Source organism: Myotis brandtii, unplaced genomic scaffold (assembly GCF_000412655.1).
Source record: "Myotis brandtii unplaced genomic scaffold, ASM41265v1 scaffold193, whole genome shotgun sequence".
Classification (NCBI taxonomy): Eukaryota; Metazoa; Chordata; class Mammalia; order Chiroptera; family Vespertilionidae; genus Myotis; species Myotis brandtii.
The window spans coordinates 1,567,537-1,581,502 of NW_005357191.1; the positions used below are offsets into that span (position 1 = coordinate 1,567,537).

Sequence of the window (13,966 nt, forward strand, 5' to 3'; positions counted from 1 at the left end):
GGAAAAAACAGGAATATGGAATATTTTCAACAATAAAGGTTTAATTAAAAAAAAGAGAAGGGGCTACTTTATAACTAAAATCTTGGTTCCTAAATGCCCATTCTTGGTTCTTGGTTCTCTTCTCTGGAGAAGCACCAATGAAGAGATAAATTGTATTTCACTTATTTATCATTTAAAATACCATAGACTATAAGGTACATCATTACTGCATAATGAAGAAAAAAATCCTTTCAGTAAACTGTAAGATGCCATTAAATATAAGAAATACTCCAACTTCAAGCTGTACATCCCAGGACCAATGAAAATCCCTCTTCCACAAAACAGTCGTTCAGATAGTCAAATACATCTTCCCTGAACTCACCTCAGTCTTTTCTCCATATTAACTATTCCTAGAGACTCAAATTATTCATTTAAAAAAATATTGTTAAAGACTCTCTTACAAAAAACTTGGAACTATATTAATACCTCTTTTCCTAAAGCCATTGAAAAGTTACAAGCATGATGCCTCATCACCCCCTATTTATTGTGTATTCTACAAACAAAAATTCTGTAAACAGAGTATAACCACCAAAAAAATCAAGAAATTAACACTGACACATTACTGCTGTCTAATGTGAGAGCCCTTCAGGTTTCCCCAACCCCCCAATAATGCTTGTATAGCAGGCCAGACAGAGCCTCACACGGCATTTAGCCAGCACATCGCATTACTCTGTTGGTCTGGAAGTCTCCCAGAGTTTCCTTGATGTTCACGACCTTGACACTTTTGAAGGTTACAGCCCAGTTGTTTTGTGGAATGTCCCTCCATTCTGGATTTACCGGATGTTCCTTGTGGCCAGGTCAGGTCACGCCCCTCTGGTACGCAGAACAGAAGGGATGCTGTGCTCTTTTCCGCGTATGCTGCCGGGTGGCACATTTTGATATGTCCCTTCCTGCTCAAGTTCACTCTGATCATTTGGTAAAAGTGCCATTCTCCAGGCATTTTCACTGTGAAATTGCTCTTTTTCCCTTTGTAATTATTGAGTACTCTGTGAGACCAGATAAATTAAACTTTCAATTTACTCTTATTTTTGAGATCAGAATAAACTCATGGTTCCTGTTTTATTTAATGGGCTGAAATAATTACTATCATTATTCATTTGATGCTCAAATTTCAACTTGTTTTTGATAAAACACTGTTTACAGACTTTTTCTATCCTGTTTTTTTTGGGGGGGGGGCATCAGTTTATCAATGTCTTTATTAAAAATAAAATGGTAAAATGAATACAATACTTCTAATAATAAAAAATGAGACCAACATCTCACTAACATCTGAATATTATATTCACGGGATACAGCTCAAGATATATATATTTCTCACCTGAAGATATATTTTTATTGATTTTTACAGAAAGAGGAAAGGGGAAAGAGAGAGAGAGAAACGTTGATGTGAGACAGAAACATCAACTGGGGCCTCTCCTATGTGTCCTGACCAGGGATCGAGCCTGCACCTTTAGCTGTACGGAGATGACACGCTAATGGAGCCACTGGCTCGGGCTCAAGCTTTCCATGTGTGTTTTTAGCGGCGTGGCAGATGTTAGTGTACACTCAGCCTATGTGAATGAAGGTTGCTGGGGGTCCTCCACTTGAACTGCTACTGAAGCCAGGCTTGCACAAACCATTGTTACTAATTTTTGAACCCATTTGGAGGTGGACTTAATAAATACTTTCTTTTTGTTATATGTTTTCCAAGATCCACCTAGTTCTGTGTCATTTTCAAGTTAAAGATACTTCTAAGTTTTCTTACAAGTTTTTGATAAAAGAATTTTAAATGGGTGGAGAAAAAAGGTTAAGTACAGAGTTAGGTATTCCTATCGAGAAGATTTACATGGAGAGGAAAGCTGCCTACATTAACTTTCACACCAAGCACCAGAACTCTAACAGCCTTCAAATCTCTTATTTATGTTTTAGAATATATAAGCCTGAGAACTCAGTGAAATGAACAATTAAGAAAATGGATGGTGGGGGCCAGGTTTCTTATTGCTGGAGTGGGAGTTTACAGATAACAAAAGGAGGCGGCTTCATGAACCATGTGGTAATGGATTCGAGCTGGAGATATCAGTATCAACTCATTCTTAGGTTAACATAGATCAGTGATGGCGAACCTATGACACGCGTGTCAGAGGTGACACGCGAACTCATTTTTTTGGTTGATTTTTCTTTGTTAAATGGCATTTAAATATATAAAGTAAATATCAAAAATATAAGTCTTTGTTTTACTATGGTTACAAATATCAAAAAATTTCTATATGTGACAAGGCACCAGAGTTAAGTTAGGGTTTTTCAAAATGCTGACACGCCGAGCTCAAAAGGTTCGCCATCACTGACATAGATAGAGATGGAAACCTATGCACCAATTTAGAGACATGTGTACACACGGGTCAGTATGCACACATATATTTCCCTGCTCTGTCAGCTGAGAGGGTCCAGAAGCAACAAAAAATGAATAGTAAAAGCACATGTAATGCTCGGGTCTTGATTTCCAATATCATTCTCCAATAAAATAGGAGTTTCTTGGAGTAATGGCTGAGTCCAGTACTGGGACAGAAAATAGAAACAAGATGAGCCTGGAACATCTTACGGCACCAGAAAGTAAGGAAGTACACGCAAAAGGCCAACCAACCAACCAACCAACCAAACCGATGGTAATGGGTACACCAAAGGCAGAGTAGCCAACTGAAAGAGCTCCCGATGGCCAAAATCAGAACAATTTGAGCAACAAAATAAAGGAGTATTGTATTATAATACAAAGCATAGAATAAATATCCATGAGTTCACACTGATATAAAAGTAAATGACTGAATAAATTTATAAATGGAGAAGGAACAAATCATCTGTGCAGAATAATTCCAAATAAGTATATAATACCCTGCCCTAAGGGGGAGGGGCTAGCTCCCTGTGTATAGTTATCTCCTTCCAAAGAGGACCGTGTGGAGAGAGCGGAGCAGCCCGACACACGTCTCAGCCAGGTGATCTTTCATGCTGACAGTGCGTGCCCTGGATCCACTGTGATGAGAGGGCACTTCACCTCTGTGGTCTTCCTCCCCAAACCATATCCTCAGTCTAATCATGAGAAAAACATCAAATAAGTCCCTACTGAGGGACAGTCTATAAAGTCACTGAACAGTACTCCATAAAAGTATGTATAGTAAGTCAGCAAAGCAAAAGAAGTCTGAGAAACCGTCACAGCAAGAGGAGCCTGAGGAGACACAGGACTAAATGCCAAGTGGTGCTCTGGATGAGATCCTGGGACAGAAAAGGACATTCGGTAAAAACCAAGGAAATCTGAAAGAAGTACAGAATTCAGTTAATAATAATGTACCGATACTGGTTCGTAATTATAACAAATGTACCACTATGTTAAGATATTAATAATAGGGGAAACTGGGTGCAGAGTCTGTGGGAATTCTTTGTAGGATCCTTGCAATTTTTCTACTGTAAAACTGTTGTAAAAAATAAAGTTTATTTTAAAAAGGTATTATAAAAGAGAACAGCTTCTCATAAAAAAAAGGAGGCAAGAAAAACAACACTTTAAAGTGCTGAAAAATGATGGCAAAAAAGACATTTTCAGCCCAGCCGGTGTGGCTCAGTGGTTGACATCTACCTATGCACCAAGAGGTCACCAGTTCGACTCCTGGTTAGGGCACCCGCCTGGGTTGTGGGCTCAATCCCTGGTGAGGGGCATGCAGGAGGCAGCCAACTGATGTTCTCTCTCATCAATGTTTCTATCTCTATTGCCTTTTCCCTTCCTCTCTCTCTAAAAAAAAAAAAATCAATAAAAATATGTTTTTTAAAAAGGACATTTTCAGATAAATGATGAGAAAATTCATCACCAGCAAGAGCTGCACTGCGCCCTCGCTGGTTTGGCTCAGTGAATAGAGCATGAGCCTGTGGGCTGAAGGGTCCTGGGTTCGATTCTGGTCAAGGGCACATGCCCAGGTTGCAGGCTCAACCCCTAGTAGGGGGCGCGCAGGAGGCAGCCGATCAATGATTCTCTCTCATCATTGATGTTTCTCTCTCTCTCTCTCTCTCTCTCTCTCTCTTCCCGCGCAGGAGGCCGATCAATGATTCTCTCTCATCATTGATGTTTCTCTCTCTCTCTCTCTCTCTCTCTCTCTCTTCCTTCCTCTCTGAAATCAATTTTAAAAAAAAGATCTGCACTGCAAGAAATGATTAAAAAAATGATCTGGGTAGAAAGGGAAATGACAAGATGGGACTGAGAACTCCAGAAATGTTAGTAAGTGGGAAATACAAAGCCTATCCCATTCTCCTGCCCCATGAGGGGCCTCTTTTCATTCCTCCTCTAAAGCAGTGGTTCTCAGCCTTGGCTGCACATTAGAATCACCTGGGAATCTTTTTAAAATCCTGACTTCTGGGCCCCATCCTCCCGAAATTCTGTTTCTTTGTTACTAATGTTGTGGTCCCACCCCATAACGAAGAAACAGAATTTCCGGAGGATGGGGCCCAGAAATCAGGATTTTAAAAAGATTCCCAGGTGATTCTAATGTGCAGCCAAGGTTGAGAACCACTGCTCTAAAGGTTCCTTAGACTTAGAGTCTGACAGGGTCTCAGCAGGGGCAGAAAGCCTTCCTAGGGAGCGTCGGTCTGGGATCTATGGGGAGGGTTTTATACTGCAACAAACATGGCGGGAGGCCACTGGTCTTAGGCATGGGCCTTGGGAGGCTAACCATTCTATAATGAAAACTTCCTGCAGAGCAAAGAATATCCTGCCCCAAATACCTCTTTATCTGCACCTCCTTCAAGAAAAACCTGAATTGGGGCGCACTCTAAGGCATCAATCACGGGGTAAGGGAGCCCCACCAGACCTCTAACACATGCAGCCAGGCCGCATCACCTTCCTTAGCACCTGTGCCAGTGGGACCAATGCTGATTGTGTAGCATAAAGTCCAGGGTCATCATCATGTGAACAACTATCAAGTGAAAAATGTCTTCCAACCTGTACCCTACCGGGCTGATTCCTCAGTCAGTATTCTTAACCCAGACCCTTTATATCACTGTAGCTCCCTCCTCTTCTGCTGCAGGAGAGGAAAGGGTAGCACGAAAGATAAAAAGGTAAATCAAGCGATGAGTTCCAACAACTGCTCAGGACTGCATGGAGCCTGCAATCTCTAAGTCAGAGGAAGGCTTGTAGAAAAACCATCTCAAGTATCTGACAGAGGTAGGGGTTCTCTACATCCACCTAAGATTTAGAGACATAAAAGAAAAACTCGGAGCTTATGCAAAAGTTTTAAAACAAAACCATCAGCAGTTATTTTTTAAAAGCTATTTTTATTTTTTAAAAGCAACTACCTAAGTGATTCAGTTTTAGATAACTTGGGGAATAATTATGAATTTTTAAAAATATATGGATCACATAGAAGATAAAGTAGAAATATCTGTAAACTAAAGCAAAAAGAATACATAAAATTTAAACTCTTACTTCCTGCCACAGCAGTACATTTATACTTCAGGTTCCACCTTTACTGAAGTAATTAAATCCACATTCAATTAGAACCTAAAAGCTTTAAAGAATAAAACAAGAGTATGACTATTATGTTACTCATTTTCTTGATGGGCTTTTAGAATAAAGGTAACAGATTTATATTAAGTAGCCCAAATTATTGATATTAAAGGTGTTTTGCAAAGTGTTTGTGATTTATCTTGCTTTCATAAAGTGTGATTTTTATATTCACTTAGTGAATATTCTACATTTTCTAGTCACTACTAGATAATACATTTAAGAGAATAAGATGGAAAAAAGGTGAAGAGACACTCAACTAATTCCGTTCAACCAGCTGAAGAAACAATAAAAAGCATTTGATACTGCTGATTGAAGAAGATAGAAAAGCAACATCATTATTTGGCTACTTGTTTATCTAAATTACCTCACTTTTCTTTAAACAATGAAAAGAATATCTATAAATTATTACAGAGACACAAATAAAACTAAGAGATTTTCAATTCGACAATAATCTGACAAATTTAAGACTGTTAAATAACAGTAAAATCTATATACATTTTTTTAAAACCAGGAAAATAAATCCTTAACTTTCCCCAAATGTGCATTATTTTAAACTATCCAAGAGCCTATAACTTCCCCTTTATCCTACCACATATCCACTAACTCATTGTGCTTAACACATGAAACCACGAACTGAGCGTCCTTCCTGCCAGTGATGTCACAGCACTGCATTGGGAAATGTCCTTCAGGTACCAGATGAAGGGCACTGACGAGAACAAACAGGAGCAACCTCCTGAAACGTCGACCAGGCAAGAAAACAAAATACTGACACTTCACAGTGTGGAATCTGAACATCAGTGTATCACATGTATCTTAAAGTGAAGGGCACTGGCGAGAACAAACATCGACCAGGCAAGAAAACAAAATACTTACACTTCACAACGTGGAATCTGAACATCAGTGTATCACATGTATCTTAAACTCAAGGAAAACTGAACAAAACTACGTCTTTATGAAATCATTTCCGTGCAGGACACTTATTCTGTTCCAGGAATGCTGCTGACTACTGCACAGAATAGAAAGTAAGACACAAACTTTAAAGAAACCTGCAATACTTTCCACACTGCTATCAAGTATACAAATAATGACAACATGAAAGGAAAAGGAACATATTGCCAAAGAGGCACAGAAAGGCCCTCCGGAGCCTGCTGGGGCCTTGGGTGGAGAACTCACGGGGCGTGACCCAGGCGTCTTTCCCCAGCTCTTCCCAGTTCACCTTAGAATGCACAGCACAAAGCTTTCTTTACTCAAATGAAGGGGCGACAACTGACACGGGAGCAAGGGAGGGCTACACAGGGACCTCTGGGCGAGGCGGCTCTGAGGCCACGTGTTTCTCACGTGGACCGCGCTGTCCTACAGGAGAAGGGCAAGAGCAGCTGTGACGCACTAATGAGCCAGGAAAGCAGGTGCTTCTCAGCACAGAAAGACGTTCTGCCGTCGTCCTCCACAACAGAGACTCGCGGCCTGACACAGAGTTAGAGTCACAGAGGCCTTCCCACTCGGGAGGCCACTTGGCCTATGTCCCCGAGGAAGGTGGTGGAAAGTCTGGGATTAAAACCCATGTTCCTGTCTTTACTTCCTTGTTCCTCAAAGCGAGATCTGGGGACCAGAGTGGCATCAGCATCACCTGGAAACATGGAAAACACAGAAGCTCATGCTGTCCCCCAGATCTACTGAACCAGAACTTGCTTTTTAATGAGATTCCCAGGTGATTGATAGCATATTTAAGTTTGAAAAGTACTAGAGTATGTACCTAGAACTACAATGTCTGAGTTCTTTAATATATCAGATAGTGCCAACTTTCCCTCCAAAGTATTGTACCAATTTACTTTCCCACATTATTCTAACTTTCTATGTATCTAATTATAATATAAATCCTTTTCCTATCGTTAAAATTGCTCTAAAAATAAAGTCTATTTAGCTCATATTATAGTGCCTGGCAATAAATTAAAACTATTGCTATTAAAACAGTTACATTAGAAATACACTAAATGTTTCTGCAGGAAATTAATCATATTGTTCCAACTGTAATTATGCTATACCTAAGTCAGTTTCAAAATTGATTCTGACAAGATAAAAGCATCTTCTCAAAGAAGTAAGCCTTGAGAATTTATGAGATACCTGGATGAATGATTCCAAATCTAATACGTTATTTTTCAAAGCTTCCAAGCGAAATGTAGAAATGTAAAATGACTAATGATTCCATCACAGCCAGCTTCTTAGTAAGTACAAGTTTTATAGGTTCTTATGGCCATTATTTAAGAAAAAAATTTCAGCTAAGGGGAAAAGACAAATGGTAATATCAAAAATAAACTAATCACAGAATTATGTTGAGAACGATATGGTTTCAGCAGAGGAAGGCCTCCCTATGAGGCGATGGTTTCTAGGAGGAGAGTAAATCTCCCGCCGCCTTTGCTTGTTTACCTGGGTGAGTCATGGTGACCGGCTCCTCTTTGGACTTATTATTGTAGATGACGACAGCAACTGCATTGTGGAAAGCCGCCCGCGATATTTTCTCTTTAAATGTACAATTTCCCCTCTGCAGCAAGGCAATCCACTGTTTGATATTAGGAGGGACAAAGAACCGGGTTTGAGGATCACAGCCCAGATGATCAGCAACTAAAGGGAAAAGGAAAAAACACATTAATTTTTTTCTGAAGTAAAGATAAATAAAACCAATCAACTCTATCTCTGAAGCACGTCAAGCAGCTCACTGACAGCAGAGCTATGAATACACCCAGAAAGGACATTACCCGGAATCTAAATCCTCATCTGTACAGGGAGAAAGATGCCCCTGTAACCCAAATTAAAAGTGGAAAATCCTGTTTACAGAGTGACAAGAATAAAGAAGACTGTAATATCCAGTGTAGGGTGGTGAAGAGAGGAGGAAGAAGAGGCAAACAGAGACCCCCCCCCCCCCGAAACCCAGGAGAATGAGCTACCCCTGATTTCGCTCATTCATTTGCCTTTACTCATCTCTCCACGCCCCACCTCTCTCCGCCTCCAGGAGGAGACGATTTTGCTTGGGGTAAGTAAGGAAGGCAAACTAATCTTTTGTTCAGCTATCAAGTGGTCTTCTTGAAATTCAAGCATGCTTAAAAAAAACAGAAAAAGAAAAAAAAAATTCGAGCACGCTTGAACAAATTTCTTAGTAAGTATAAGGAAATTAGAAAACTTCACTTTGGGCCTGCATCTGAAAGTTATAATAGCTAAAATAACAATTAGAATAAATAGATTATTCCTCTAATTTACATTTATTGTTAAAAATTACTCTACAATTAATTCCACATTAGGATACATATTAACTTACTACTCTTCCTGTCTGAGGGGATACACCAAGACTATCCCTTGGGCCTACAAATTACATGGTCACTGTCCTAGATTTGGGGGAATAGCTTGTTTCAAAAACCCTCAAATACATGTGAAGTGGTTAGGGCAAGCGCCTCGATTTCTGATTCTGCAAATATGAGCATCATGGCTCCGACGCCCTTTGTAAGTCTGAGACCCTGTGCCTGGCTGTTCTTCCCACGCCTCGTCTGTGCATTTGTAACAGGTTAAAATGAAAGGGGGGCAGAGCGGGGGGGGGGGGGCCCCAGGGGCAGCTTGGGAGGGCCGGAGGACAGCGGGCCCTCGCCTCCTGGGTCAGTCCCTGCCAGCACTGTGCAGGCTGGAGGGGGGGAGAGAGGGGAGGCACAGCACAAAAGAGTAGCACTGGAAGCAAATAAGTAATAAGAACATTAAATAAGTATTAATAAAAAATAAAGTGTGAAAAAAGACACCAGTGGGGAAATGTTTGCTTTCCCTGAAAGCACACTGTTTACTAAAAGAAATGAAATGTTTACATTAGTTAAAGAAACTAAAATGCAGAGATGCCACCAACTACAGAGAAATGTTACATCTATCATTTCCACTTAAATATCTTTCCCCAAATTCTCTCATTATCATGGCGAGGGGCAACAATGAAAACATATTTGCTACCAGAGGTCTCTTAATACACAATAAGTGGGTGACCGACGATTTCATAATTTGTCATGACGAATACTGTCTACAACTATGATTCACCCTTTCCCTTACACAGTTTAGTTCTTTCTTAATCAAATTAAACTTTAGTAGTCAACTACTGAAAGAAACAGTCAAGGCATTGTGAAACTCTGAAATTGTGAAACACTTTACTTTCAGTGATATCTGTCTGTTTCACCGATTACTATGCTGTTTTAAAATATAAGCATTTAGGTGATGTGTCAGGATAACCTCAGTGTCTTGGGAAAATTTCCAATACTATATCCAAGTAGGCGCAAAGAACTTGTTTTAAGTGCTTCATTTGTGATGTGTCAAAATACACTGCTGCACAAACCTCGAGGAAAATGCAGAATCAAGAATATCTACAGAGCGCTGGCCAGTGTGGCTCAGTTGGTTGAGCGTTGTCCTGTGCACCAAAAGGTCACCATTCGATTCCCAGTCAGGGCACATACCCAGGTTGTGGGTTCGATCCCTGGTCGGGGTGCATGTGGGAGGCAACTGATTTATGTTTCTCTCTTATATCAATGTTTCTCTCCCTCTCCCTTCTTCTCTCTCTCACTCTCTCAAAAAAAAAACAACCCACAAAAAAACCAGTAAAAACATTAAAAAAAAAGAATATAGAAAGAGATCTGTACACTTGTCTTCTGTGAAACATTCGTTTTTCTGTGACGTTCCTGCCCTCCCTCTGATTTCCCGTTGTTCACTGTGTGGTAAAGAGGAAACAGCACAGTTAGGGACCAGCAAGATCTGGGGGTCCAAATTCTCCAATCTTACACTTTTACTTATTTGTAAAATTGAGATGAAATTCTTACCTCACAAGAGTTATGTGTATGTGGAAAAGTCTTTAACAATTCCTCTACTCTCGGGTGCCTCCAATACATTCCCTCCCGTTAGTGTTATGGGTGCCAGCCTGTCCTGTGCTAGCGACCCAGCCTGGTGACACGGGGACTCTATGCTGATGTCCATGAAACCCACCCAGAGCTGGGCAGCACACCCTGTGTCCCCTCTCCCAACGGCTCCCTAGTCTCACCCTTTCTCCCTGTTGCTCTGACAATGTCACTGTCCACTTAGAAGGACAGCCTTTCAGTAACGGTCACAACGTCTAAGACTAAAAGAGACAGCAAGGGGTGCAACCACGGAGCACAATCTATCTCTTAAAGGAATCTCCATCCACTAAGAACAGGTTCTATGCACAAGCCAAACAAATTCCAACAACAGGCTGTATGAGCAAAAAGAATGCCCCTGTTCCCCCAAACCACCACGTGTGAAAGGTCTCAAGACATTTGTATCGGTAAGAACAGAATATGCAATGATAAACAAGAATAAGATGTGCAAGTTCCTGTTCAAAGAAGCCGTTTTCATTGTTCAGAAAAAGGAAATAAGGGGTTTTCATAATCATTTAATACTATAGTATGCTTATTTTTATCCATTTATTCCTTCCTGTAATTAAAAAATAACTTGAACAATAAAAATGTTAACAGCTAAAAACCCCACATTTCACAAGAGGAATGATGACTATGGCTGGTGATCAAGTGGCAAAATTTAATACCAGTTATTTGTACTTGAAGCAATGTATTAAGTGAAGACATAAAACATCTATATAATTATGAACCATAAAATATGTCAATAGCAATTTTGCTCAAATTCAGAATTTTTTTTTTTTTACCTTAAAGTTTAGAAGAGGACATCACCTCTGACTTCTTTGCATTTATTAGTCACAGTGTCAGGAAAAACTTACTTGAAGTTATCACGAAAATGTGAAATCATATATAATTAAAAATATTGTACTACAATACCTTACAAATTTGACAGTTATACCCAATAAAGCTGAAAAATACTGTATTATAGAAAAACTTAACTTCAATTTTTTCCCCTGTATGGCCTTTCCTATCAAATCCAGAAATAGTCTGTGATTTTTACTAGTATTGACTCCTTGACTAGAACCAAACAGTTCTCAATAGGAACAATTATGGAATTCTCACCTTAATGCACAATAACTTAGACATTCAGCAACATACTAAGTACCGCAGAGAAATAGAATAGAACCAAACATGTTGGTCTTGAATCTTGAAGCACCTCTGAATGTACTGAGGTGCTCTGAATGCCTGGCCCAGAATGAAATGTTCACAAGGTAGCACGAAGCACCAGCGTGAAGAGCGCTTCAACATTCGGAAAGGAAGAGAGCAACGTAACGGCCAAGGATCCTACATGGAATGCTGAGAAACTCCAACAGAAAGGAGAGTGCAGAAGTGACCAGCACAAGAACACAAGAGAAAGATTAATCCCTTCTCTTAAACGCTAGAGAAAACCAAGTAAGAAGATCATACAGCCAAAGTTACGACATTATACAAATTTAAGATAATCAAGTTCTAAAGAGAAGACCTCCACTGTAAAGGGAAAAGAGGAAGACTATTCTGGTACAAAGACTATGTAAATATTGAAAGGGTTCTGTGAGTGAATAAGTAAAAAAAAAAAGAAAATTTCTCTTCCCCAACCCAGCGGCCTGAAAGGCTCCCCTGGGATCCATTTGACTTAATAAGACCTCGTCTTTTAAAAAAGGAAACACCCAGCTAAGAGTAGCAGTCCCCAAGTTATGACCTGGGTGATGTCTCCTCCCCGCCCAGACCATCAGTCTGCTGCTGTAAGCGTCACATGGGGCCGGGACACAGGGTGGAAGGTCACTGACTTCTCCAGGCGCACAGCGCAGGTGCCCCAGTGTGTCTCTCACTCTCAGAGCCCGTGTCTCATTTTCTCCACCTGAAATGCGAACACTCCTTTGCTGACCACCTCCTAAGCTTCAGGATTCTGCTAACATCTTCTCCGACCTCCTAAAGCTGAGCTGGGTGCTGTGTCCATGCCTCCCAGGCACCCCGAGATCACAGCCATCTTAGCATTCACTGCACTGTATTAGTAACTGGTTGTTTATTCTGAGCGTCTCCTAAGTGTGAGATCTAGCATCTCCTTTAACATGTCTGGCACGTACTAGACACTTACTGTACCTGATGAAGGGAGTGAGGGAAGAACGACAGAGGGGGACTAGGCAAGAATGAATATAAAGAAAAACCTTGTGCCAAAGACCTCTGTTTCATGTGGAAATATTCTGACTTGGGCAATATTCTATCAGCTGTTTCCTACAAACGAAGTAAAAATAAAAATAAGCCTAACTAGTTCTAGCTGGTTTGGCTCAGTGGATAGAGCGTCGGCCTGCAGACTGAAGGGTCCCGGGTTCGATTCTGGTCAAGGGCACAGGCCTGGATTGTGGGCTCGATCCCTAGTAGGAGGCAGCCAATCACTGATTCTCTCTCATCACTGACGATTCTCTCTTTCTCTCCCTCTCCCTTCCTCTCTGAAATCAATAAAAATATATTTTTAAAAATAATAAAATAAGCTTAACTAGTTACCTTGTGCGCCCCTACCGGTTCTCCAGAGAAACAGACCAATAAGGGTGTGTGTGTGTGTGTGTGTAAAGATAGCTATTAGAATGAACTGGCTCACATGATTATAGAGGCTGATACCTTCCAAGACCTGCAGGGTAATTCAGCAAGATGGAGAGCTTATGGCAAGCTTGAAATCCAAGAAGAGCCAATGTTTCGGTTTGAGTCCCAAGGCAGGAAAAAAGCTAACGCCCCACTCTGAAGACAGGCAGGCAAGAGGAATTCTCTTACTGGGAGGAGAATCTGATCTTTTGTTTATTCGGCCTTCAACTGATTAGATGAAGGACACCCTCTTTGGGGAGGGCAACCTGCTTTAATCTGCTTTACTCAGTCTAACAAGTTTAATGTTAATCTCGTCTAAAACAAGCTTATAGAAATACCAAGAACAATGTTTGACCAATATCCCTACCTCGTGGCCCAGTCAAGGTGACATAATTTAACCATCACGCGCCTCACAACTTACTTTTCCTTCTGTGTTTCATTTCCTTCTTCCTTCTTCTACATCCTTTAGAAGGTCTTTCAATGAGGATCTATTAAGGGTGAAGTCACTTTCTAAGGTAAACTTGTCTTTTTACATCTGAAATCATCTTTCATTTGTCCTCATTCTTGAATGGTAGCATAATCAGGCAAAAAATTCTGGATTATTATTTTCTCTTAGTATTTTGAAGACATTATTCCATTGTCTTCTGCTTCTTATGTTGAGAAGAGGCTGAACAAAACATTTTCATTGTGAAGGCTCTCAAATGTTAATGTATTTTTAAATTTTGAATCTAGCATTTTTAAAAAGTAAAATATGTGTGTTTTAAAATTTTTCTCCTAATAGATAGTTTTTACTTCTTTGGTTACATTCTAAAGAAACACATTTTTATAATAAATATCAGCCTTTCATTGAGAATTTTTAAGAAGGCAACAATAAAATATCTTTTATATCCCTATAATGCTGAATATATCAATC

General features: G+C 40.2%; 1 protein-coding gene across 4 annotated transcripts in view; it reads right to left on the reverse strand.

Annotated features, from left to right (window-relative positions):
• The window catches only part of RNF130 (ring finger protein 130), a 118,694-nt gene extending 105,186 nt beyond the window's left edge, over nt 1-13,508 (reverse strand). The window contains exons 1-2 of one of the 4 annotated variants that reach the window (XM_014538562.1): nt 8,524-8,664; nt 7,982-8,176 (exon numbers count right to left, since the gene is read on the reverse strand). In XM_014538562.1, the coding sequence (XP_014394048.1) occupies nt 7,982-8,176; nt 8,524-8,650 (322 nt within the window). In that variant the 5' untranslated portion in view covers nt 8,651-8,664. Of the gene's footprint in view, nt 1-7,981; nt 8,177-8,523; nt 8,665-13,474 lie in introns of those variants that run through there. The other 3 variants (XM_014538561.1, XM_014538564.1, XM_014538563.1) reach the window with 3 other exon arrangements.
• Nucleotides 13,509-13,966: the final 458 nt, after the last annotated feature.